The following is a 26,623-nucleotide window of genomic DNA, read 5'->3' on the forward strand; positions in this document are numbered from 1 at the left end:
ATGCGACTTCCCCCACTCGCAATGCGATTCAGCTAAAAGGGGAAGGGGTACTTTGCATATAGAGTGCATAGCAGGAAGCTGGCCTATGAATCGGGAAACAATCATTAGTATACTGAAGTATGTCTACGTACCTTTCAGAAGTTTATACAGTTTGCCATTCTTGGGGTGCATTTGTGACTTTGTTCCTTAAACCCGTTGAGGACGAGTCCTAAGTATACTTGGGCAGGTGTCTATGGGAAATGCGTGTTGCAGCAAAATCAGTTCGTCCTAAACGGGTTAACCTCATCTCTTGGTTTGTGAAAAGGTCCCTCCCCCCACACAGTGTGGGTGTAGTAAGGGAAGTAGGTAGCCCCATCTACAGAGACATCTGAGACTAAGGCTAAAAAGTCCATAAAATCCCACGGACTTATGAAATTCATAATCCTATTCCCCCTGGCAAAAAAAAAAAAGTGGAATAGAAGAAATATACAAATAAAACTCATTCACATGCAGCGTCCAGATAGCTCCTGGTCAATTTGGCAAACATGATTTTCATCAATCCACTCAAAGTTGCTTACATTCCTGACGAGCGCTTGTGAAAAATACTACGGCTGCGTGAGATGATTGGCAAAACTTGGGCTACTTGCAGGACATGAAAGGGAAATATTGCAAGGCAATATCACAGACATACATGTACTCAGCAAGACTCGAGTTGATGAATGCAATCATTATGTACAAGACATTTTATACATGAAAAAAGAAACATCCTGCTCTTTACATTACTGTATTTGGTCCAGGCTGAGCTGCTCCATGGTTCGTTGTATTCATAACGGTTACTTTCTCCAAAGGTCTTTGTCAACCACGAGAAGTTCGAGTCGGGGCGTGGCAACATACGATCTCTCCCAACACGAATGAATAATGCCCAGGGAGGATTTGAACCTGCGACCCTGTGATTTTGGAGCAAAGATGAATACAAGACGACGTATGGCCCACCACGATTTTTGGCAAAATGTCCGCTCATGAACAAGACGAAGACGTCAAGACTGCAGGAAATCTCTGCCGCTATTTGTATCCCTATAGCACATTCATCCATCCTATATACACGCGAAAACGTCATACATTGGGAGCAAGGTGCACTTGTGACAGGAATTCAGCCTTGTCGAATGGGGAAGGGGGGGGGGGAAGGGTTATCCCAATGGCTGGCAAGAATGCGTCATCGCTGGTTTAAAGTCTGAAGGTGGGGAGTGGGGGCTGGGCTGGGGAGATCGCTACTTGATGTGTATGATAGGGGTGGGGAACTCCTGTTTTCGTCGCTTGGCGGGCCGGTCCTGCCCTGACCCTCCTGCGGTGGTATGGGCCTGAGCGTCGAGGTACTCTGGGAGGAACCGCCTGGTGAAGCGGGAAGCGTAACGCTGCAAGTGCTGGGCCACCTGACCCAGGGTGGACGATTCCTGGAATACAAACAGGCCAGAGGAATTGCAGTGATGGCTTCCTTACGACTGACTATTCTGAAGAAATACCAATCAAATACCAATCAGTCTACAAAGACTGGTCTTGTTGGTTTCACTTTTCAGAGTGGATATTATATGCATCTACAATGTAGCTTCCCATGTTATAATCACATTTTTAGTCAGAAAAACACTTGCTTAATATCAAAATCAGGTTTCTATAGCTGACTTGTACATCCATGAAAGTGTAAAGGGTGATTTTTTTTTTTTTTTGTAATCTATCCTTGCTTGATAAAGCATTTCTTTGATGGAAATTCAGTGAGCAAATTAAGAAGATAAAACATATGCAGGGAGTCTTATGTGGACCCTTGCAAAATCATGGGTATTCAACTGTTTGTTAATTTCATCTCAAGTTTCCATTGAAAATCAGAGGCTATCAAAAGATTGGTAACCTTATTACTAAATTTCTTGTCAAAAATTGTTATTCACTTTTTTTTTTTCAAGAGTAAGTAATATGGGGGCACCATCCCCCACCCCCTCCATGGCTCTGATTACTACTATGAATATGTATATCCTTTCCTCCCCGGCTACCACTACAATTAACTCTTTCTATCTCAGGGAGTCGAATGTGCACAAATTTTACACACAAACCGACGGACAGAAAATCAATGTGGCACACTTACGGTTAATAGTCTCTGGCTTCAATACTACCATCACTTTATCTGACCCAAAGCAATCCCCATTATCCATCATCATCATCATCCATCATCATCATAGTCATCATCCATCCATCATCATCATCATCATCATCATCATCCATCATAATCATAGTCATCATCCATCCATCATCATCATCATCTGTCATCATCATCACCAACACCATCATCAACATTCATCATCATCCATCATCATCATCATCTACCATCATCATTACCTGTCATCATCCATCATCATTATAATCCATCACCATCATCCATCATCATCATCATCACCATCCATCATCATCATTATCCATCACCATCATCACCATCATCATCTGCCATCACTATCACCATCATCTATCATCATCATCCATCATCATCATCATCCATCATCATTATAATCCATCACCATCATCTTCATCCATCATCACCATCATCACCATCATCATCATCATCATCATCATCATCATCATCACCATCATCATCACCATCATCATCACCATCATCATCCATCATCATTATAATCCATCACCATCATCCCCATCCATCATCATCATCATCATCATCATCATCATCACCATCATCATCACCATCATCATCATTATAATCTGCCATCTTCATAATCATCATAATCATCATCATCATCATCATCTCCTCCTCCCCCCTCACCACAGCCCATCATCATCACCCCCCTTCCCCACCTCACCCCACGGAAGACTACTCACCCCGTTATAGAGGTAGCAGTTGGTGAACATGACGCGCAGGTCCTCCATGACCTGGGAAGGGGTGCCATACTGGCAGTGGGGCAGGTAGCTCAGCTTGACCTTAATGGTAGAGAGGTCCATGGGGTTGGTGATCAGCTCATGGTAGCCCTCCACCTGCTCAGGAGAGGGGGGAAAAATAGTTGGTGGGATCAACTGGACAGGTCAGAGCTCTTCACGATAACGAGAACAGACACCTGTTAAAAACATGTACAGACGTGTTTATGTGTGTGAATACATAAAAGCACATATTTCATAGAATTGTTTGCTTTTCAATATTCAAGAAAGTGGTTTTTAAGTATCTCGGCAAAAGTTAAAAGCTGTATTCTCGCCTCAACCAATACTATACCATCCCTTTAAACCCTCACAAAGATAATAGTGTAAACGCAGAAATTTTTGTGGTACATTAATTTTTGAGTATTTTGCGATACTTCTGTATAGCGCGATCTAAAACCAGCGAAAATATCTTCACAATTTTCTCTGCACATTGCGAACTGTTTGACAAATGCGCGGCGCAAATCAAAAAGCCCGTGAATAAGTTTTTGAGCCGCTCAGCGCGGAAAATTAATCATGCGAAAATATCGGCGTTTACAGTAACAGCTTTCAGAGAAACGTGGGGAGGTGACATACGTCTGGTCCGACAGGCTCTAGGAAGGGGTCTGAATCCTCCAGACAGTACATCTCCAGCAGCAGACGCTGACAGAGCTGAAAGAGAACAAAACAGAGACAGACAGGCCCTTTTAACTCCTTGCATGCATTGAGTGCCGATTGGCACTGAAAACCCCATAGCATTGTACACACTGTCCTATGTCCCTGGTACAGAAAAGGGTTAAACTCTACACCTGCAACTGGGGACCACTGTCTCATTATTCTACTGCACTCTATGAAATCACCACTTGTCAAGATACCATCAAAGTGTGGCCCAAGGCAAAGAGTAGGACAGGCTGCTTGATACCTTGAGTGGAGATTCTCGTTACCAAGGTTTCAAGCTGACTCAAATTATACTGTAAAACGACTACACTATATGCATTGAACGTTAGAGGCAACTCGCGAAAATTTCATGCCGCGAAAAAGGCCGCCAGCTCCAATTCGCGAAAATTTCATGACGTGAAAATATTGTGTTTTACAGTAATAAGGAAGTCAAGCAGAGGACAGAGAATAGGCACTCATTTTGCACCTTACAATCAAAGTTTTGTGAAAACTTGACCTGGACTACGTTCAAGTGCAGATAACACCTTACTCCATGTACCCAAAATCAACAGTAGAGCGGGGGACAATGCTTTTGTGACGGCTGCACCGCGATTGTGGAACGATCTACCTCGGTTCGTTCGCATTTCCCAATCCCTTGATGTCTTCAAGAAGAATCTGAAGACTTTCCTTTTTGATGCTAATCTGTGACTGAATTTTGTTGTAAAGTGCTGTGAAACCAGTCACTGACTGTGTAAGAGCACTATATAAATGATCCAATTGTATTGTATTGTATTGTATTGTAAGAAGGGAATACTCTAAAATTCTCTACATTTCTAATTTTCACTTAATACTTTGATAAAACCTCTACCATTCTATTTGTCTGAATCTGTTGATTTTACTCTTTTACATTATATCGTCGCCTGCCTGGCCTTAAGAGCCCGAATGCTTGCGCACTCGAAAAATCACTCCAAAATCCAGTTACATCATGAAAGAGCTTTCAAAACTCGGTCGAATTATGTCACAAACAAAAATTTGGTCTCGGGGTCGAAATTTCATACTAGAGTCCTTCTGCCGGGCAGGTGGCAATTAGCCAAACTGAACAGGGTCTTGAACTGCACCTGAAGGCTTCCTTTTTATTGGGCATAATAATGAGAAGGGAACAGGATTTTGAAGTTCACATGTTGTCTTAAGATAGGCATATTGAATACAACCACTGATGCAAATAAAGTGTCATCTCGTTGGGAGAATTCTTGTAACAGATCAGGTGTTAAATGAAATCCCCTTCAGGTTCTTCTTTTTAACACTTAACTCTTTATGTGCCATGGTGTAAACCTCCTGTGTGCCACATTTTTCTGAGAAAGTAATGCAGTCATGCTTTAGGAAAACATTCAGTTTTCAAATCTACATGCATTAACTTTCATAGATTTTTGTTACTATGGACAGAGGGAAGCTGTAAAGAAACTGCCAAGCTTTGCTTAGATGTAAATTGTGTGACAAATCTATGGTTGCTTTTCTTTCAAAAGACCAGTAGCTACATTATTATAGAGCCATAAATTTAGCATACAAAACAGTAGCAGAAGACTAGAATTTACTTGCTGATCCAGTAGGAAGCACGGCTTGATAGTCAATCACCACATAAAAATGCAAGCTACCTATGACAGGAATGAAATCGCGAGAAACACTTTCATTGTACTGTGGCATTAGGCAATTCATTGATTGGTATGGGGCGGGTTTGTGTGTTTGAGCAGAATACCGTATTCGCCGGCGTATAGGCCGCAGTATTTTTCAGAAAAATAAAAGTGAAAAGTCGGGGTGCGGCCTATCTGGCGGCAAAACCAAAATTGGTCTCTGCAACCCGGCAAATCGGGAGTAAAAACTAACACATTTATGCATGTATGGGACTACACAATAGGCAACCAAGGAGGCAACCATCCCCCGATGATATGAATACCGGTATATAAATCTTACAAGCAAAGCTGCATTCTGTGTTTGTTCCTCATCAGTATGTCCTCTTTGTCTTTTCTATGAAATTTTGATGAGGCAAAAATAAAACTTAAGCTCAAAGCGTAGCGCTGTGCTAACTAATAATGAGTAATAAAGTGTTTGTCAGAACCTGTCTATTACGTGATTACCTGTCTATTACAATGAACCTGTCTATGACAATGTACCGTAGTACCTGTCTATACATGATTACCTGTCTACTATATTACAATGTACCTGTCTATAGACTGGACAGACAACCACCTGTCTATTACATGAATACCTGTCTACTATATTACAATGTATCTGTCTATAGACTTGCATGTACAGAGACAACCACCTGTCTATGCTATTACACTGTACAATGTGACTCGATCGACTAGCAACTCACACACCTGTGGTGTATGTTCTCTAGCGTTAGATTTCCTCCTGTCCCTTTCCCTCATTTTCTTTCTTTTGCTTTTGTATCATTACACATTATTTTCAGAGTACAATCGTACTTTTGAGCGTGTTTTGTTCATTTTTGTTAAGTTATTACCTCACTGGCAAAAATTTGGAGGTGAGTTTTTGTTCGAGTGTTTGTTCGAGTTTTTCGATTGAACGATGTAGTTTATCTACGTGTGTGACAATCGTGCGAGAACATCGTATTTTGTATGGTACCCACTTGTTTATTTCCGTGAAAATTTAAGTATTTTTTTACCGTAAAGTGTCTTCATCATTCGTCCTCAAGCATCAGGTTTTCACGTTTCTTTTCAGTATTTTTTTTTTTTTTTTTTTCGTTGCACAAATCGGGGGTGCGGCTTATACGGCGCTGTGGCCTTTGCGCCGGCGAATACGGTACGCAAGCTTGGCGTGCTGTCGACTGAATTGGGCGTGCAAACGTGGCACATGAAAAAGGGTTAACAAATCAATGAAAGGACCAACGGTTTCACTGCTCTTCCTGTGTGCGACCCACCTTGTACTCTCTTGACGTGAAGCCCGGCGGAGCCTCCACGTCACGTGCGTATTCTTCCTCATCCGCGTTCACGTCGAAGCACAGTGTGCAGGACCAGGCTCCGCTGCAAATTTGCCCAAACAAAAAAAGAGAACGAAGGAGTGAGACAAAGAATAGTATTCATCTTTGTGAGCACAGCACTGAACACTCTCATACTCTAGTTTTTATCATTATGCATTGTATTTGTATATGTTCTGTAATCCTGCATTTTTGTGTATGATTCTGACTGAATATTAATGATTTTGTCAACTCGTTTTTTGGTAGGTGCTGTTAATCTTATTGTTAGTAGCATTCACTAAATACCCATAAATATTCTTCATGTTATCATAATTATTATCACCTTTTTATTATCATCACGACTACTACTACTACTACTACACTAATATTACTTTTATCACCATTACTATTGTAATAACATTTTTATAATCATGACATTTCATGAAGCTTGGGAAAAGATAATCATTTGTCTCGTGAAGAAATATTAGGTAAGACAGACGGCTCAAGCATTGAAATCATTACACTACACAGGAATAAACATATAGAATGATTTAAATGAGAAAATAAAAGCATGCTCAACTTTGACAAATTTGAAATTATTATGTAAAAGGGAAATATTTAACAAAATGTGAATTTGGGAAGTGATATTTTGATTGTTTTGTAATCATGTCGCTGATGTTTTAATACATTTTATCTACATTTTTTTAGAATAAACTGTATATGTATGATTTTTCGTTCAGTTGTAAACTGTTGGAAAGTGCTTGTGAGTGAGTGAGTGGGTATGTCTGTGTAAAACTTTTACTTATTTATTCATTTTTTTTTGTATAATATGAAGTTCGATTTGTGTCAGAATAAGATTTTGTTACTGGGCCCGATCGATACAAGCCCTGCTTCACAGTGGTCCATGAACTTTCAATGTTTTTTTTTATATATATGTACACTTTCACATATAATTACATGCATATTTTTGCTTGCATGTGTATACGTATGTTTTCACTAAATGGTTGAATAAAACTGAATTGAATTGAAACTGAAAAATCAAAATTGGTTCGCTCACAGCTGCTGACCTTCGTAAGGTACAAGACACAATGGTGCTTGCACGTAAGTTACCAACATGTCTTATCGTACTTCACAAAGATCCACAGAGCGAGCAAAATGTTGTATGTCTGCCCTAGGATTTCTTCGCGAGACTAACGATTATCTCTATCGCAGCATCATAGGATCCACCACAGTGGTCAATGTTTTCAAAAGGGGATTTCATCATAAATGATTATCTTTATCGCAGCATCATAGAATCCACCACAATGGTCAACGTTTTCAAAAAGGGGATTTCATAATAACCACGTACGTTATGGGAGTGCACTGTATTATGTGGTGACATTCATGGCTAAATTCTTGGGATGGGTCTCACCCTGGTAATTCTTTGAGGACTGGGATGTGGCAGTCGAGGTGAAACACGCGGGGGCAGTTGTCGCAGCAGATGAGCTCCCCGCCGTTGTTGCAGACGGCGCACCAGTCGTCGTTGGGGTCGTCGGAGCGCGAGCACTGCGTGGGGTTGCGTAGCTTGTAGCCGTGCCGGAAGCTGAGCGACTGCGGATCGGAGCTCCCGCTGCTACCACCGGTATTGCCACTACTGCTACTTCCACTGGTTGTGGCTGCCTCCTCGGCCGGTCGCTTGCGGCCAGAGAGGGATGCGTCACTTGACACCAAGTCCGGATCGGACTCGCTTGCAGACTGGCATTTAGGATCACTCTTTTCTGCCTTTGAAGTGTAAAGCACAACAGGAGATAAATTCAGTGGTTGCAGCTGTGTTACAACCATAGATAAAACACAACAAAATATTAAAGAGCACGCAGATAAATGATACAATTATCATTCTCTTTTTTTCCGTTCCTTTTTTGAACATTTGAAAACAGCTGGTAATCAGGATTGTTCTTTCCAATAAGACAGGCATCATTTCATGGAATTCATGGAGTCATGAATTCTTGGAAAATATGGCAAATGGAATGGCATATTCAGGTGCCTTTCAGGTTACAGAGATCAGCACTTGAGGCCTTATTCTGAAAGACAATATTTTTGTTTCTCTTTCTGGCGAGCATTTCTGACTATGATAGCATCCACACTGATCAGGAAACGATGATGATGTCTATTACACAAATTATCATCGACTGCAAGGGCGATGGTGCAATCTAACATTGTTGAGGTGATCCGCAAGGTGTCTAATCTATCAGCCCTTGCCTTCGGCTCTGCCTCAAGGATCACCAATGCGACGTTAGATTGTATCCATCGACAAAAAATAGGAAAAATACATGAGCATGATTAACAAGCAACAATTTTTATTAGTACTAAATGTTTACATACAGTTCTTTCTTGTACATGAAAAAGTAGTGTGTTCTGCATTCAACATAATCTAGTAGCTTGTTGCAATGCCTCAGATATCTACATCATGGCGCACACAGCGTCGAGATATATTTACGATACAGAAGTTTTGAATGGTAGCACACAATCCAGTGCTGGCTTGATTCTCTTTTTTTTTTTTTTTTTTTTTTTTTAGAAATGGTGTTTGTTGATTTTGCGAGTTGTTATTTTTGTGGTTCAAAGGCCATTTGTTACATTCACATGAATAAAAATACCATGGAAATTTCAGCTCGTACAGTATACAAAATTTCATTACATTTCATTTCACTGTCTGTTTTTATTCCTGTTATTTTTCCTTCATTTTACACCTACCTTTGGCTGTCGATTATCCTTGGGGAAGTAATCAATGATGGTACGCCGGAATTCTGCCAAAAAACGCTCACTCTTTCGCGGGTAGAGCAGGTAGAATTTTCGGTGCTTGTTAGAATAAATCAAGACTGTTGTCACGTCCGGCGTCAGGTGGAATCGAATCGCACCAAACTGGGTTGGGGGGGGGGGGGGGAATTTCAGAACATACAAAAAGGAAAGTCAGTAAAATTTTAAAGGCATAATTTACCATTTGCAGATGAAACAAAAACCCAGCATTATTGCTTTAAAATAGTTTTAAAATGTGTGTCAGGGATAGAAACAACCACTGTACAAATTTGAATCTGTAAAATCGATGGTAAGTATTGTTAAAAAAAAACAAAATGTGAACAATAGTTATACTTATAATAAAAATGTTTCCAGACTAAACCGTCTACAGTTATGGTTTATTGAGAAGTTAAGAGTGATATCTCCTTATATTTGGGGCTTTATTGCAAAATTTTTATATGGTTGGATGTTTTGTGATATAACTGACCAACACATATGCATCAAATGTGATATCTTGAACATTTCTAAAATCACTGCTCCCAAAGGTAAACAGGACCTTTAAAAAAAAAGCCAAGAAAGTACCAAGCATAGTAGCAGGCCTCACACTACTGTTGATTAGTATTTGCACGATGAAGAACTAATGAAAATACTGCCTAATTTAACACAAGTCTGCTGTACATCGCCTCCACTGTAAGAAATCGCTAACTTTTCTCTTGCAACAAATTTTAATAATATTCTTTTATTCTGTCAATGTGGTTCTCAATTACACATTTTTTTTTTTTTTTTACCACTCGCAAACTTGTCTTACACATATCAATACGCATCATACTTTACTTGCAAAATGGCATTTGCGGAAAGGAAGGAGAATGTCCGGGGAAACTTGCCACTTCATTTTTCCGGAAACTGGAGACCAGCTTCTTGTATGATTCCTTGGATGCTGGATCCGCCTCGAGAAGGAACATGTGGTGGTCACGAAGAATCTCCACCAGCGGTGACTGTGGAACAGGCAAAAATGTAAAGGGACTCGTGAGCACTGATCAAAATGCATTTCACAGACTTTGTTTTTAAATTATTATTTTTTTTTTAAAAATTGATGAGGTGGATGGGAGAAAATATGGGATGCAGCAAAGACTGACATCATCCAACGATAAAAATGCACGCATCTGCCTCAATAGTTTATAAATTGTTACAGTGGACATTTTTGCCCGAGCAGTTTTTGGCGCTCGGCTGGGAAAGGTGTTTTTTGCCTGCTTTGCATACCGCAGAATCACAATGTGAACTGTTATTAAATATTATTACAGGCAAAAATATTTGCGTGCTACATTTTTGCACTAGTTGTGTGTCGCAGAAAATGCGCAAAAATTCCCGCCTTTCCAGTATGATATGAACATTAATTCCTGAACTTTTGCCCTTTTGGACTTTTGATAATACAGTTCGACCTCGATTATCCGGCCATGTCGGGACCGGCGCTCATCCGGATAAGCGAATTGGCCGGATATGGGAGACACAATGTTAATGTATATAGCTGCCGTCCAAGCTGCTGTCCCAGTGCATTGGCAGCTAGGCAGGTAGCGTACCCCGCAACGGTGGTGTAATCTATGCTAGCCTGCGCAAAATTGTAGTCCCTTCTTCACAAAAATAAAGTATATCTTTATGTGAAAATCATACAAGTTTTACGTCATTAGATATTGAGATACCTATCATGCACATCTTATGAAATTAGTGAAATAGATCCATGAAAGTCACTGTTTTTTCTTAATTTTTGGATGAAAAAAAAAAGTCCTTCACTGCGTGAACGCGTCCGGCTAATAGAGATTTCTGGATAAAAGGAGGCCGGATAATCGAGGTCGAAATGTAACAAGAAAATATGCTGCATGCTACTGGACTTGGGAAGTGCAGAAGTGAATGAGAATGACGTGAAGTTCCAAGACAGAACGAAAAGGGACTCACCAGAACTTTCAGCGACATGATTTTGATGGTAAGACTGGTGGGCCATTCAACTTGTGGCTGAGGCTGGCTTGCTATCCGCAAGAGATTGGCAACAATGGACACGCAGACTTGGCTCTTGGACTCGGACATCTGACAGAGGAAAATACACGGATGAATATAAGAAAGAATACAGAGTGGTGACAATCAACTAAGACAAATAAAATGCTATAGATCAATGAATGAATAAATACACAACTAGGAAAACCATCATGCTCATGAACAAATACACGCATCATAAGCATACACAAATCATGCAAGAGAAAATGAACAAATGAACGGCAGTTTTAAATTTACATTCACACATGTATATTCATACAATCGTACAATGAATGAGTCAATCAACTGTTCTGTGATGCACTACAATTTATGGATGCCTCGTTTCCTATATTAGCCTAGTAACAATGTGTTTCATTCACCAACTCCAACCAATCAAGCTCCTCAGGTGGGAATTAACTTGATTGTTGCTAGGTAGGGCAAGTCTCTGGCATGCTTTGCAGTTCTCACGGGCAACTTTTGTGAACAAAGCACACAATATGAAATTTGCAGTTGGGAATTGAGGTAATGACTTACTGTGAGATAATAATTGGAAAGCACTAATTGAAAGCATTAGAAAGAACACAATTCTAGGAGGAATTAACATTTATTTGAAGAAAATTGGTTTTGAAATGACTGAGATATCAAAAAAAAAAAGAGTAAAAGTCGTTTCAATAAAAGATGGGACCCACCTTTTTTAAGGACCTCTTTGCTTTTTGACATCTCAGCCATTGAAAAAACGATGTTCATAAAATAAACTTTTAATTTCTTTTACAATAGTACGCTCTTTAATGTTTCATAAGTAGTTTCTAATAATATTATCTCCGAATAAGTTATAATTTGAATCCCCATCTCAACAAGAATTATACCATCCCCCTTAACCCTAAAAGGGCCGGGGGGTTGATTCACCCCCCCCCCCTCGACATTTTTTGTGACTATTCCGCCGCGCGAAATTTTTTGACCGCGCTGTTTGCTGACTTTTTACTTTCAAGTCTCGCACATCTTTTGACACCATTTTCGCGAAAATTGTACATACCATTACGACGCTGCACATCCTTTTATACATGCCTGTCAGATCGAAAATGGCTCAAAAATGTGATTTTGTGTATAAAGTCTATGCAAATGGGGTTTTCTCACCTTATTCATATAGATATGATTATTTTCATTTCATAATAGGCTGAAATCAATTAATCTTAGCATGATTATGCTTGAAATAGATTCTGTCATAAATTTTGTGAAAAAAATGATAAAACAAAAGGCCGAAAAACAAAGAAATATATAAGAAATTCATCAAACAATAAAATACATAAGAAATTAATTTTGATACCAGATTTTTTTTCAAGCACATTGTTAGGATTGCTATAAAGAATTTTATCACTGAAAATTACGATTCTAGGAGCTTTACTTTCTGATTCAGAGCAAAATGTATGATTTCATGCATACATTAGCATAATTAATTAATAAAATGAAAATTTCCATTTCTTTTTGTATAGTTTGGTAGATTACGCCACAGGTAATGCATGTGACAATTTTCATGGTGACTGCGTGATCGACGGCAAATCAACACTCCCCCGGCCACAGAACACCCTAAAAAGCCCGGCCTGGTTAGGGTTAAGGGTCAAGAGCTTATCCTCGAAATTAGCTAACCTTCAAGTTAGGGATCACCGTATGAACTAATCATGGTGTACCTCCCTCAGCGTTCAACATCTTTCAGAGCCCCCCCCCCCCCTTTCCATTCATTCATGTGACTGGACAGTGTTAGCTGGCCTACTCACCTCCAGCCAAGACACTTTACCCTTCCAACAGGTCAGGATGGTCTCCTGGCTAATATCTTGAATGATGTCATCCTGTGAGAAACAAGAGTTCAAAGGTCAAAGGTTAGTGCTTACTCTATGTGTAAGGGTAACTCTACTCCATCTTCTAAACTGACTGAAAAAAAAGGACAAAAAGAATCAAGTGAGATCCAGCAATGAGAACAGCAACCGTGTAGTAAAAAATGGACAAACAGTATGTGAAAGTTTACCAACCTACACATATTCACAAATTAGTGATACATGTATCTACCTCTGCCAGGGAAGGAGGAGGTTAAGAGATCATTGGCATTGGTTTGTCTGCTTGCAAAGTAACTCAAAAAGTTGTGTATGGATTAAAATGAAACTTGCATAAAAAAGTCTATATTGACACAAGAAACACCTCATTCAATTATGGTAGTGATCCAGGAATTTTTACATGGATTTTTGAAGGATTTGTCATCTTTTGGCATATACAGTAAGGTCAACGAGCTTGGAGTTCAAGCTGTGCGTACTGGAGGTTTACATGCGCGCACTAAAGCACATGATCTGCTTGAGCAAGGTGTCATGCAATGACACAAACAAAAGGCTTATATTTTGGGAAATTGCCTGAGTGTAACTGTAAGAAAGGAAATGTTGCTGGCTGGCTTGGGGGAGGTCTGTGCTGTCCGAGTGCTTTTCTAGTCAGCACTATTGACTAGGCAAACTAAATAGATGAGTGGTTGAAATCTCCATTTCACAACACACCTGCTGTTCCTAAATGTCTTCATTTTGAAGTCATCTATCATTGTTTATTCATTTATTTATTTTTTGAATCATGTTTAAATTACCTATTTAGTGAAAATTTCTGATTGGTCAAGTTTGGTTCTTGGGTCCCATGTGGGAAAAACGTGATCAACATTGTAATCAACCTGCCCCTTTAGAGATTTCCCAGCTGAGTCTAGTAAAAATCTCTTTCTAATTCTACACAAGATTTGACTATGAGGTCTGCAGCAATGAAATCATTTGAAATGCAATGTCTTTATCAGGACCACTGCTGGAGTTAAACTGAGTGACCGAGTTGGGAATGTGAACATCAGACGAGAACTTTGTATTCAAAGGACCATTCACCAGGACACCAACAACTGGTAAATTGACTTGGTTTGGACCTACTGCCAAGATACCTCACTCCCAACACCCATACCACACATATTCACACATCTTGAAGACTTTGTGGACAACCTCACTCATATGAAAAGATAAGATCAGGGGCATCCTAGGACCCTGTCCCTTGATGAGGCAGAATATCAAGTCCAGAGTAGGACTGATTGGAGAAGGCAGGGTGCAAAATACTTTCCTGAGTTCCCAGGGCAGGTGAAAATCAAATTGTGGCAAGTGTTTTTGAACAATGAGAGCACTTGCCCAAATTGGGCAAGCAAAAATCAATGTGTGTTGTTTATTTCAATGATTTAAGCCCTGGACAAACACATGATTTTCTATATTATTTTCTTATATTTTGGACTTTCTTCTCGTTAAGTAAAATGAATGTTTGGGCAAGTGTTTGGCAGCAAATTTGAAAATCTGCTTGCCCAACTGGGCAAGTGGCTAAATAAAGTTTGTAGCACCCTGAGAAGGTTATGCCAAGTGAAAGAGAGGTGCCACATTTGGAGGCAGGTCACCTGTCAGAGGAAAGTGATTCAGCAGTTTGGTCATGAGATGGCAAAACAATGTATCAACATGTAACCTCTTTTCCAGTAAATCGAGTGGAAAGTTTGGCAAAGGTACAGCTCTTTTTCTGATTTTGTTGAATACACGTACTTCATATCTTAGCCTAAAGGGACCAACAGCATACCTGCCAACATTTCAAGATGAAATATCTTACTCGTGGATTGCAAAAATCTTATTTTATATGCAAACTGAAGTTAAAAATCTTACTTTCGGTCAAATCTTCAGAAAATACACATGAAAGGTATATCTAAATATTTTTTTAAAATCTGATTTCTCTGACAGAAAATCTGATTTTGCTATTTTTAACGTAAAAAATCTTACTGAATCTGATAAAATCTTACTAGTTGGCAAGTATGCAACAGTTTTAACAATATAATGAATACTAATTGATTTCACTAGACCTCTTCCTTTTAAGAATAATTTGCATAAATCAATGGTGCACGAATGTAACACAATGAAATTCTGCGAGCGGTTCTGTGCTTCCCGCTCAGGCAATTACTGTGTAAACATGTATGGTATACGGCAAAACAATGTATTTCATGTAGATCACCTGTTCTGCCAAATTCAGGTACGCCGTGTCTTGAGAAGGGGCAAGTGTATCGCCACATACGCTGTTTTGCCAACAAAATTATAACAATTTTCACTGGGAGGGGGCATCATATCTCAGTTATGGACTGCGCTCTGATCTCAAGATTTGTTTCAGAGTTAGATTACACTGCAACAAATTGAAATATGTGGCTACGTGCATTAAAGTCAATTTCCATAAATTTTCCACATACATTGTTTTACCACCGCAAGTCCGAATTGGGGGTATCTCCAATGGGAGACACTCACCATATCTCTCAGGAACTCCCCTATCTTGTCCAGTCGCTGGTTGCCGGTAGTCTCTTCTGACCTGCTGGCAGCACTCACGGACGAAAGAGGAGCCGTGTCCATCACCACAGCAACGACGGAAACGTCGCCCCCGCTCTCCGAGGATGCATCGACTGAAATGGCGGGTATGTCGAGCTCCGCGGCGCTGCTGGGGATGACGGCCGTCGGTAAAGAGGTCATCTGCTGGCCCTGCTGATCTGACTTGTCGATCTCGCCTTCAGACAGCACCTCAAGGGCCGGGCTTTGGAACAAATCACGCAAAACCACAAGAAAAAAAGGAGAGAATATTATTAACTGGTTGAGTGCGGACTGATTTTGCTACAACACGCATTTCCCATAGACACCTGCCCAAGTATACTCTGGATTCATCCTCAACAGATTAAAAAACTCCTTCATATGTGTATACCACCTGATACAATTTTGCAGAGGATTCGGACTGAGTTCTACTCACATAAATTGCTATACCACTGAACATTGTTCCAACTGTCTTGACAAGTCCATCCATCCAATTACCCTCCCAACAAAACATGCCAAAGCATAATGACATTCCTGTGAAATTTTAGCATTATTGAAACTTTCCATCTATTGTATGGCAAGTGCTTTACATTCGTCACTGGCATGCTGCTGTAAAAGTGGACATTTTTGAGTGAGCAAGTTTTCATGCTCAATCAGGTAAATCCAGTTCAGTCTTTTCAACGGCGCTGCAGAATCAGAGACCTTAAAAATGTTACAAATATCAAGCAAAAACATTGACACACTCTTTATTTCTGTGCTGGTAAATTTCCACACTGCAAAAATTTTCACTTGAACAGTACACTACAAAGGGCCAGGAAATCCTACAGGTATGGTTCACACCTTGCTTTATCACTCCCAGGTTGCATCTCAAGGCCAGAGGATGAGGGCTGGTTATCCTGGAGTCCGTTTGCACTGCTCTGGTTCTGGAAACGACAGCTGGGCCGCTCCGACTCGTCCTTGCTGGGAACCCGCTCGCTCTTCACGTTCACGATGCGCGGCACCGAAGAGTCTTCACAGGGGGCCGACGCAGATGAGGGCGACGCCGAGTTGGGTCTCCTGCTCAAGGCTTCCGCACTCGTGCTGCTACCGGTGGTCGCACTGCCCAGACTTTCACCATTGGTGCTGGCATTGGTGACGGAGGTGCCTGAGTGGGGGCTTTGCCTCGACTGCACTACCTGCTGTGGATTCTGGTGCTTGGCGACCTTCTCCTGCAACATTTGGACGTTGGTGAGGTCCCCAAACGTCATGAAATTGCTTGGGATGGTGACGTTGGGTGGAGCCGTGGTAGCTGCCTGTGAGAGAGGCTGTTGCATGGCGGCAGGCTGCATGACTCGGCTCTGCTGGGGGCTGCCCTGCAGCAGAACCATTGAGGCCTGCTGCTTGCTCAGCACTGGTAAGATGTTGGACTGCATGTTAGGGCGCACTTGGCGCAGTCCAGGTTGTTGCATGGCCCCCTGGCGCGATGGGTGCATCCCCGGCCTAGTGGCGGCCCGCTGCATCATCTGCGCATTCTTTATGAACTGCTGCTGACTGATGACCTGATTTAGGTTGGGCCTCTGTAGGGGCACTCTGGCACTGGCAACAACATTTTGAGGTTGCGCAACAACGTTCTGTGGCGGCTGCATGACATACCCTTGCCTCTGCTGCCCTTGCATGGCCATCATGGCCTGCGTCTTATCTTTGGTCAGCTTTGACTCGTACCCAAGGATCTCTCCGATTGTTTGCAGGGCTTCCACGCAGGGGACGTTGGTCTGCTTGAAGTTCAGAATCAGCTCCGACACCGGTGACCGGGTCAGGGGTACGCGGAGGAGGGCATCTGCCCGCTGCCGCACTAGTCGATTCTGCTGCAGTGCTGCAACATCGTTTTCACTATTGAGAATGATTTTGATGACTTTGCAGCACTGATGGAGCCATCCTTCCACCATGCTTACTTCTCTTGATTGCATAACCAAGGCACGGTTTTTCACAGAGGTGCTCTCTTGAACTTTTCCTTTTAGCTTGTTACAATGCTCATCCAAAACAGCCTTTATTCTGAAAGAAATAAAAGACACACACAGAGAAAAAAAAATAGCAAAGGCAACGTGCTTAATGGACCCATAAAGAAATTGCAAGATCAATATTTGTACAGAATGCAGCATTTTGCATTTTAAGCAAGTTAAATGCTATTCGCAAAACTGAAAAGTTGCAAAATATTGCCGACCGTAACACACCTCAGATGTAAAATGTAAATGCATTATATCAAAGGAGGAAAATGCTATCATTTAATTTAAGTCACCCAATGTGGTTCTGAACTGCGGATACATCCTCTCACAAAATGGCTTCACAAATTACATATGGTACATGAACAGTAATGCATGTAGATTGCTAATACAATTTCCACTGTTAAGTGGAGAATTTGAAAGAGAATCTCCTTTTACAGGACAATACATTTAACAGTAACATTTCTAAGGCATACAATTTTTCCCCAAAGGCACGAGAAGACATTTACTGAACTGGACACATTTTTTTATTAGACATTTACACATGTATAAATTAATAGAAACTTCACAAAGAATTCAATCTTACTAATAGAGGAAAATTAGATGCCGCAAATAACAGTGTATTAACCACACCATTTTTCCTTGCACTGAAACATGTTAAAATCAAGGTGCGGTTTATACACAATTACAGCCAATATCTTCTGCATATCTGAACAAATGTACAATGCAGTGTGCTGACAATGTTTACATATGTGTACAATCTGTACATTCTCAGGTTGCCTTAATGCCTACAGCATGGATGATTAGGATGATTGAATGTTCAACCTGAAGACACATTGGAGACATTATTAATCATTCAAAATTTAATGGCATTGTGGAATTGACAGCAGTAATACAGCTTGGTACATCCATGGCAAGCAATTCTGCCTACACAGAGCTAATGGAAGAAACATCATGCTGGTGGAATCGATGTTGGTTCGTACTCCCTACGCTAACTACAGTGCAACTACAACTTTTGTAAACCCTAGATATAATCTCTTTCATATCAACTGTTTGTTGCTCATGCATTACCATCAGGTACAAACAAATAAATCACAAAACAGCCACTGGTATCCTCCATTGCCATACCAAGAAAATGAAAAAAAGAAAAAAAAAACACCAAGTAAGGGAGAACAAACCCTTCTTCTCTATTTTGTTAATTTACACAGAATGTTGGTACAATATTTCCCTTTTATGTTGAGCATTCTACTGTACATTTCTTCTTTTTTATGGCACCAAAAAAAAAAAAAAAAAAGAAATCAACCTGTTTTTTTCCCCCGAACATTTCACTCAATTCAGCCAACATGTCAACAGTATCAGCATCCATCAGCGGCCTGTTTTCTGTTTGTTTGTTTTTTTCCCGCGACGGCCAAAAAAAGAGGGTGCGGTTAATACACTGTTATCTATGATAGATTAATGAAATGAGGATGATGGTTCCATTCACCGTAGCAAGGCTCTTTGCTTTCATTGTACTCTGCCTGAGTCACACTTTTTCAAAATCTTGCAAAGCAGAGATTGATATTCTATTCAAAATATCTTATTTATATTGTCTTCAAAGATGCCACAGTGTACTGCAAAGAAATTCACAACATGATCTATCCATACATTCTACCCACACTGGCATTGAATAGTCTTCTGCTAATGAGGACAAATAAAAAAAAAAAATATTGTAAAAGTGGATATTTTCGTGTGACTAATTATTCGCGCTCGGCCCTGTAAGAAGAGTTTTGCATGTTTTTAATTCCGCAGAATCAAGCCAGTAAGTATGGGAACAAATGGCAAGTAAAAATATTCGCATGCTTTTATTTTCGCGCTAGTTTCTGGCTGCACAAAATGCACAAAAATTTCGACAGCGTGAAAATTTCCACTTTTACAGTAATAAGTTCAAGAAACACAAGAGGGCAAGAAGAGGATCCTCTTTATCACTGCTGGGTCAAACTTACCGATCGAAGAGGTCAACTATTTGGGACAGAACCAATGTCTGCTGCTCCTTCATGCGCTTGTAGAGCACATCGATCTCCTTGCGCATGTCGCGAGCGCTCTGCCTCTTCACTAGCAGTTTCTGGAACAGCTGGCGGAGGACCTCGCGCTGCGAAGCAGCAGCCTCGGACAGGAAGTGGTACCTGGGGGGGGGGGGCATAATGAGAGTGGGAGTGGGGAGGTATGGAAGGGAGATGACATGGTGTTAAAGGGGAAATCCAGTCAAAATATAAATTAGTCTGATAAAAAAAAGAAGAGTAAAATATTACGAGTTCAACAGTAAAACTTTGATTGAAATCGGTCAAAAAATAAGGAAATATGACATTTTGTGTACAAGTTTTCCTAATTTTTCAGGAAACAGTTTTTGAACGATCAATGTGAATATATGCAAATGGCAAAGTGAGCATGTCATTCCCTCACAACTTTATACCATATATAGTTTGTACAAAATTTTGAAATCTCTAGTTTTCCATTAAAATGCAAATGCCTGAGGCTCAAATCCTGGTATATCTAAATGATCACTTTTCTGAAGTTTTTAAACCAGGAATAACAATATGTTTCAGGCTTCAACGACAGGAATATTGAAGTTTCATCATTTTTGTACACGATCATTGGAAAATTGTGAGGTTACAGCACAGTCAGCCCACTCATTTGCATATTCATATCCATTGTACAAGAACTGTTTTGCAAAAATTAGCAAAACTTCAAAATTTCTTACTTCCTTATTTTTCATCCGATTTCAGTCGAGTTTTTACTGCTGAACTCATAAGATTTTACTCTTTTTTTTTTTTAATGAGACTAACTTATTTTTGGACTGGATTTCCCCTTTAAGTCCAACAAGACTGTAGCATGCACATTCTCTTGAGCACTCCAAAACAAACATGTTACAAGATAAACTAGAAATGTCGCTACGGCGACTGATGCCTCCGCCATAATGCATGATTCTCCCAATAGGTGTATAGTACAATGTCTTGACAATGTGTGATGACAGTTTCACATAACTGGCAAAATATCGAAATAACAGGTTTGTCAGAAATATCTTGAATGTTCACTTTCCACGAACTGGGTTTGCTATAATTGTCTATTAAAGAGTGCAGGTACACATATTTGGGGAATTGAAAATTTTTACTTGACTTCTGACCGACCTTATTATAAGTTTATGCATTGAGTATAATTTTCAAGGTATGAAGAAAGAGTGTAATTACAGTACAAAATATTTTTTTTTTTCATTTAAACCTGACCTTTGACCCTTAACCTTTGACCTTTGACCTTCTGGCTGGAAATTTCCAAGAGAATCTCCATCAAGTAATACATGTACATATATTAAACACTTTTAAAACTAATAATGCAATCATTGCATATACTAGTATGAGGGAAATACAGTAGTAACATTTTGAGGAGTTGACCTTGACCTTTGAACCCCTGACTATTGACCCATGACCCCTAAATTCCCTAGATAATCCCTGCCAGTCAGTACATGCATATGTACCATGTTCCATGAAGATACATTGAACCATTTGCGAGAAAAGTGATATTGCAACATTTTCACCTAACCTTTGACCTTTTGACCTTTGACCTTATGACATGACACTCTCTCTGGAGAATCCTTACGCAGTAGTACATGTCTACACTAAGTTTCAAGAAAATAACTGCGGGCATTGCATAGATATGGGGGAAATAGCAACATTTTCAGCATTTGACCTTGACCTTTTGACCTTTGACCTCTTGCCAATGTCACTAGAATCTACTCAACTAATTGTCCCATCATACATCATCCTTGGACCAAGTTTGGTGAAAGCTGCTTCATCCAGATTTGAGTTATCACATAAACAGATAAATTTTAGGATTTGACCTTGATCTTTGACCTTTGACCTCTGTCCGATTTCACTGAAAAACTAATCAAGTAATTGTCCCATCATACATCATCCTCCAACAAAGTTTGGTGAAATTTGCTCCATACAGTCTTGAGTTATCGCGTAAACGGATACAATTTCATGATTTGACCTTGACCTTTGACCTTTGACCTTTAGCCGATTTCACCCAAAATCTTATCAAATCGTTGCCCCATCATACTTCATACTTGGACCAAGTTTGGTAAAATTCCCGTAAATATTACTCAAGTTATCGCGTAAACGAAAGCGGACGGACGTACGGACGTACGTACGGACGGACGGACAACCCGAAAACATAATGCCTCCGGCACCACTTCGTGGCGGAGGCATAAAAATGTACACCTGACAATAATGCAATATGATGTAACATAGTGTATGTTTGTACTCCAATTTCATTATCTTGATCTTCAAACTAATTTAGTAGTAAATGGAAATTGTATAACCATAGACTTAAAGGATCATTTCCGGTCATTCAGTACATTTGTACATGTCTTGCTTCCATACTATGCAGGGAAGACAAGAATCTACTGAAGAAAAAATGTCTGGTCATAACGACTCTCGAGAAAATGAAACGCAAAAATAAGGAACAATGGCGAGAGGACTCACGGATGTTCTTTGTGCGAAACCAGCTGGCAGTCCCTGCACGTGAGCTTCATGCACCTCTCACAGTACAGCTGAAGCCTCTCATTTGGGTGCAAGGAGCAGAAGGGCGGCTGAATCCGTGGGGCCTCATGCATTGCCCCGTCCCCCTCGCTTCTGGGCTGAATGACATGGTCCTTCAGGATCTTGACCTTGCGATGAAGCTGTCAACAAGTGAGAAATTTAAAAGTTGACAAGGCTTCAAATTCATGAAATTCTTCCGTCGAGATGTTTTCATTGCAACTGATTGACAAATTGCCCCACATCAACGTAAATAAGCACTAAATAAGTCTAGTGGAGATGACGCCTGTCCGGTGATCAGGAGGTCGTAGGTTCGAATCCTGCTCGAGTATGTACGCCCATGATTTGTTATCATGGCTACTACTACTATAACACTGATCAATTCAGTGCTTATTTATGTTGATGTGGGGCAATTTGTCAGTTGACAAGGCTGTTCTATACTCAGAAGTAGAAGAACTCTGCATTCAAGGTAGTGAATTATGGGCAGATTTTATAGGTATCCATCCCCTAAACAACATGAATATTTGAATAGATAATATACTTGAATAAATCAATACAGTTACAAGGAGAAATTATTGCAAAGATGGACAAAATTACTTGAAAAGGATTGACATGAACAGTACAATATTATCATTAGTCGTGAATGAACTCAAGAAAGACATGATGTAACTTGTAAAATCTTGCCTTAAACCCAACAGAACTGAGACAAAAAAAAAAAAATAAAAAATCACCACATACCTACATTGTAACATCTAACCGTCAGTAGCACTATTTGTGAACAATGGCTACAAAACTTAAATTCAGCTACACATTCTTCATACCGACATTACGTTTGGGCATTGCGACCAATGTTACAAAAATGCAGAGTGCAACTTTCCCATGATTGCGATGCCTACTGGTGCATACTGTTTCATGCAGTGTCTGTTTGCCTTCAGATAAATTATCTATGTCTAAACACTCATCATTTTTTTAAAGCAAATCAGCTTCTTTCATACTACTTTGACCTAAACTAAACGTTAGAAAGGTCATTACCTCATGAGAGATATCCTCTATCATGTACACTTCATTGTGAGACACAGCTCCCTCCTACATCTACAACTGGACATCATAAATAAGCGACTCATACCCCGTTTATACTGCTAGCGGGTTTCAGAGCCTCCTCGAGGAAGTTCGAAAACCCACTCCGAAAAGGCAGCCTCTTGTCTGTTTATACTGCTCGCCAAAAGCAGACCCTAGCAGGCCGTAGCAGGCCCAACCTTCTCCTCCCCTCTGATTTATGGCGTTCTTTTGAGTGACAGTGTGCAAGTTGAAAGGCTTTCTGCAGCAGGGATTGGTCGAGATGGCTGGGTTGTTTATGTAAGCAGGCGATGACCTTCAGCAATTACCTCCAGGTTGGCCAAAAAGCGGGTTCTCGAACCCTCTATGCATTTATACTGCAGTCGAACGTCCTCGAGGCGGCTATAGCCGCCTCTGAAACCTCCCCCTGTACGTGGTTTCAGAACCATACCTGATCGGATCGCCTTTTCTGAATTCTGTCTGTTTATACTGAGATGAAAGCCTGCTTGAGGCGGCTATAGCAGGCTTCAGAACCCCCTTTTTCCTTAGTATAAACGGGGTATAAGTTTCTGTGCAGATCAGACACAAATGAGTACCTGAATATAAGAACGACCCAAGTCCAAATTTGGCTATCGCGTTTGAAAGCCATTTACGAAGTCATGCAAATACAGATAATCATTCAAGTGACTGTTTTATATTCAAATTTGAATTAATAACACCCCAATAACTGAAAACACTTAAGGGAGTAGGGAATTTTTTATTAATTTCCAATTTTCCTAAATTTTCTCTAATGGAATTGGGTCGTTCTTATATTCATGTACTCAAATGTTTTCATTGTTTGCTCAGATTGTGTAGAAACATAAATCTTAAGTATAGTATCTGCTCAAAAGTTATGACAGAGAACAAGAAGAAGAAAAGAGAAGAAAACAGACAGACTTACAGTTACACATTGGTCGCATAATCCACCATGACAGTCCACACAATAGTGTGTTGCCGGGACATCGTCATCACAGTTTGTGCACAGCATCTCGCCCCTGGAGCTGCTCTGCGCCGTCCCCGTGGTAACGGTCCATGTGTCCTCCAAGACATCTTCTGGATTCCTGATGTCAATCTTGCAGATGGGGCACTTGGCTACTGTGTGTGAACAAGACAGAAGGTGGTAGAGTATTCTTAATATTCCCCAGTGAACCATTCGACAATGTTTAGCATTGATGTACAAGCCTGTATGATGATCAAGAAGCTTTAATATTGTGTAAACCCCTGGCCCCTATCTGTAGACTTCTGTCAACTGCTATCAATCATGACTGTCACATGATACGACAGAATGCTTCATGTGAAAAGAACATACAATGTACACTGTATGTACAATCTAGTGTCCCACAAGAGGCCATCTACACAAATGTACCATCAAGTGCATACAGGGTGCAAGTGATACAAGCTGTTGGCGGGATTTTCAGAGCGAGCTTACACACAATACATATATGCACGGGAAGAGATTTCTGGTAGCATTTTATCGCATGGCTTGTGCGCTGTCTGCGCTGGATGCCGTGGGGTGCTTTGCAGGAAGGGCGGCGGATTAAAGGCTGGTGGACTGCGGAATTCACGAAGAAAGTGAACCCCTTAAAGGGAAGGTAAACCCAAAGAGCAATGTGGATTGAGTGAAAGCAACAACATTAGCAGAACACATCAGTGAGAGTTTGAGGAAAATCGGACAATCGATGCAAAAGTTATGAATTTTTAAAGTTTTGGTGTTGGAACCGCTGGATGAGGAGACTACGAAAGGTTATGACATATGAGTGGACAGCAATACAAAGAAAATATAAAGGAAAATCAACAAAAATCACTTTTCTAGCATTATGAAAGAGCACTTCCCTTACCGCTTTCAGAAAGCAGGGGGAATAATTGGTACCCTTAACATATGTCAGTATCAAGTTGATGGAATTTGTGATTTTCATGAAAAATGAATTTTTGTGAAAATTTCTTTATATTTCTTATATTGTTGTCCTCTCATACGTCATAACCTCTAGTAGTCTCCTCATCCAGTGGTTCCAAAACCAAAACTAAAAAAATTCATAACTTTTGCATCGACTGTCCGATTTTCTTCAAACTTTCTCTGATGTGTTCTACTATTATTGCTGCTTTCCCTCAATCCACATTGCTCTTTGGGTTTACCTTCCCTTTAATACCTACATTACGTGTACATTGTAAAGTAATCAGTTTGCTGGCAAATTTTAGTAGAACCTACCCACCATGCCCACCTAATACACCTACTCTATCATTAGGGAATATTAAATTTTGAATAGATAGATCCAGGTGCACAAGATCAGAATAGTTTTAGTACTGATATAATTTTATTTTTCTCGTAACGGAATAGAAGTCTACCAGTCCCAGTAGGGCCTACTTGAAAAAAAAAAAGATGTCCGACATGCACTCTTTAGTTTCATGCCTCATGGGGCTAATTTGCGCCTGGAGAGGTGAAAGCGACAGAAAAAAATCCCCCAAAAAATTAAATAAAAAATTGGGTCGATACAGGCCAATAAAGTAGGTGCCGATGCATCTTGCTTTTGAGCAAACACGCTTGTCGCTGGTGCCCGTGCTTCAAATTTTGATGCTGATGGGTCACTTGACCATTGTTAGGTACATTGTATCTGTTGACATGACATCAGTGAATTCACGTTACAACTTGATCGATTGTTCTCAAAACGTACACACAGAATTTTTTCTCCTTTTCATCATGGAGAGTGGTTCAAGTGGTCATGTGTGTGTATCAAAATATCATCCAGCTAACTTGCGACAATTTATGTCACTCAGATGTGAGATGGATGAGAAGTGAAGAGAAGGCCTCCACACGTCCGCATCCAACTAAGACTCGACTCATGAGCATTCCGGGGTGAGGGACGTCACGACATGAGCACATCTCTCAGCTCGGGGTTGGGGTGCTCATGAAGGGGAGCGTACCTTCTCCTCTGACTTGAATTAGAACTCTTGCTCTTCATTAACACTAGACTAGATTGTAGAGTAAAGCAAAACTAAGTGCCAAAGCCAAGGTTCGACCTCGCATGCCAAAATTCAACCACCTACAAACGCATTGGTTTTACATTTAGCAGGCAGTCAAATTTTGGACTGAGCTTGCTTTAAATATCTGTGTTTAGACCATTTCTAGTCTAAATCCTTAGTTCTGTTAATATTTCGAGATAATTTCTAATAATGTCGATGAACCCCATCCACCTCCCCTCCTGAATAATGATGAGCAGGTTTCCCGGACGCAACTCTACCCTCTCTAGTCCC

At 40.4% G+C, this 26,623-nt stretch overlaps 1 protein-coding gene across 1 annotated transcript in view; it reads right to left on the bottom strand.

The window, feature by feature from the left end:
• Positions 1–751: 751 nt before the first annotated feature.
• Positions 752–26,623, bottom strand: part of LOC140235758 (transcription intermediary factor 1-alpha-like) — a 29,686-nt gene continuing 3,814 nt past the window's right edge. Inside the window, exons 2-15 of the mRNA XM_072315769.1 lie at positions 24,276–24,469; positions 22,226–22,422; positions 19,691–19,870; positions 16,570–17,760; positions 15,676–15,955; positions 13,120–13,191; positions 11,273–11,401; positions 10,207–10,317; positions 9,281–9,448; positions 7,962–8,311; positions 6,515–6,617; positions 3,520–3,594; positions 2,854–3,006; positions 752–1,430 (exon numbers count right to left, since the gene is read on the bottom strand). Of these exons, the coding sequence (XP_072171870.1) occupies positions 1,248–1,430; positions 2,854–3,006; positions 3,520–3,594; positions 6,515–6,617; positions 7,962–8,311; positions 9,281–9,448; positions 10,207–10,317; positions 11,273–11,401; positions 13,120–13,191; positions 15,676–15,955; positions 16,570–17,760; positions 19,691–19,870; positions 22,226–22,422; positions 24,276–24,469 (3,386 nt within the window). The 3' untranslated portion in view covers positions 752–1,247. The remainder of the gene's footprint in view (positions 1,431–2,853; positions 3,007–3,519; positions 3,595–6,514; positions 6,618–7,961; positions 8,312–9,280; positions 9,449–10,206; positions 10,318–11,272; positions 11,402–13,119; positions 13,192–15,675; positions 15,956–16,569; positions 17,761–19,690; positions 19,871–22,225; positions 22,423–24,275; positions 24,470–26,623) is intronic.

This window comes from Diadema setosum, chromosome 12 (genome assembly GCF_964275005.1).
Source record: "Diadema setosum chromosome 12, eeDiaSeto1, whole genome shotgun sequence".
Classification (NCBI taxonomy): Eukaryota; Metazoa; Echinodermata; class Echinoidea; order Diadematoida; family Diadematidae; genus Diadema; species Diadema setosum.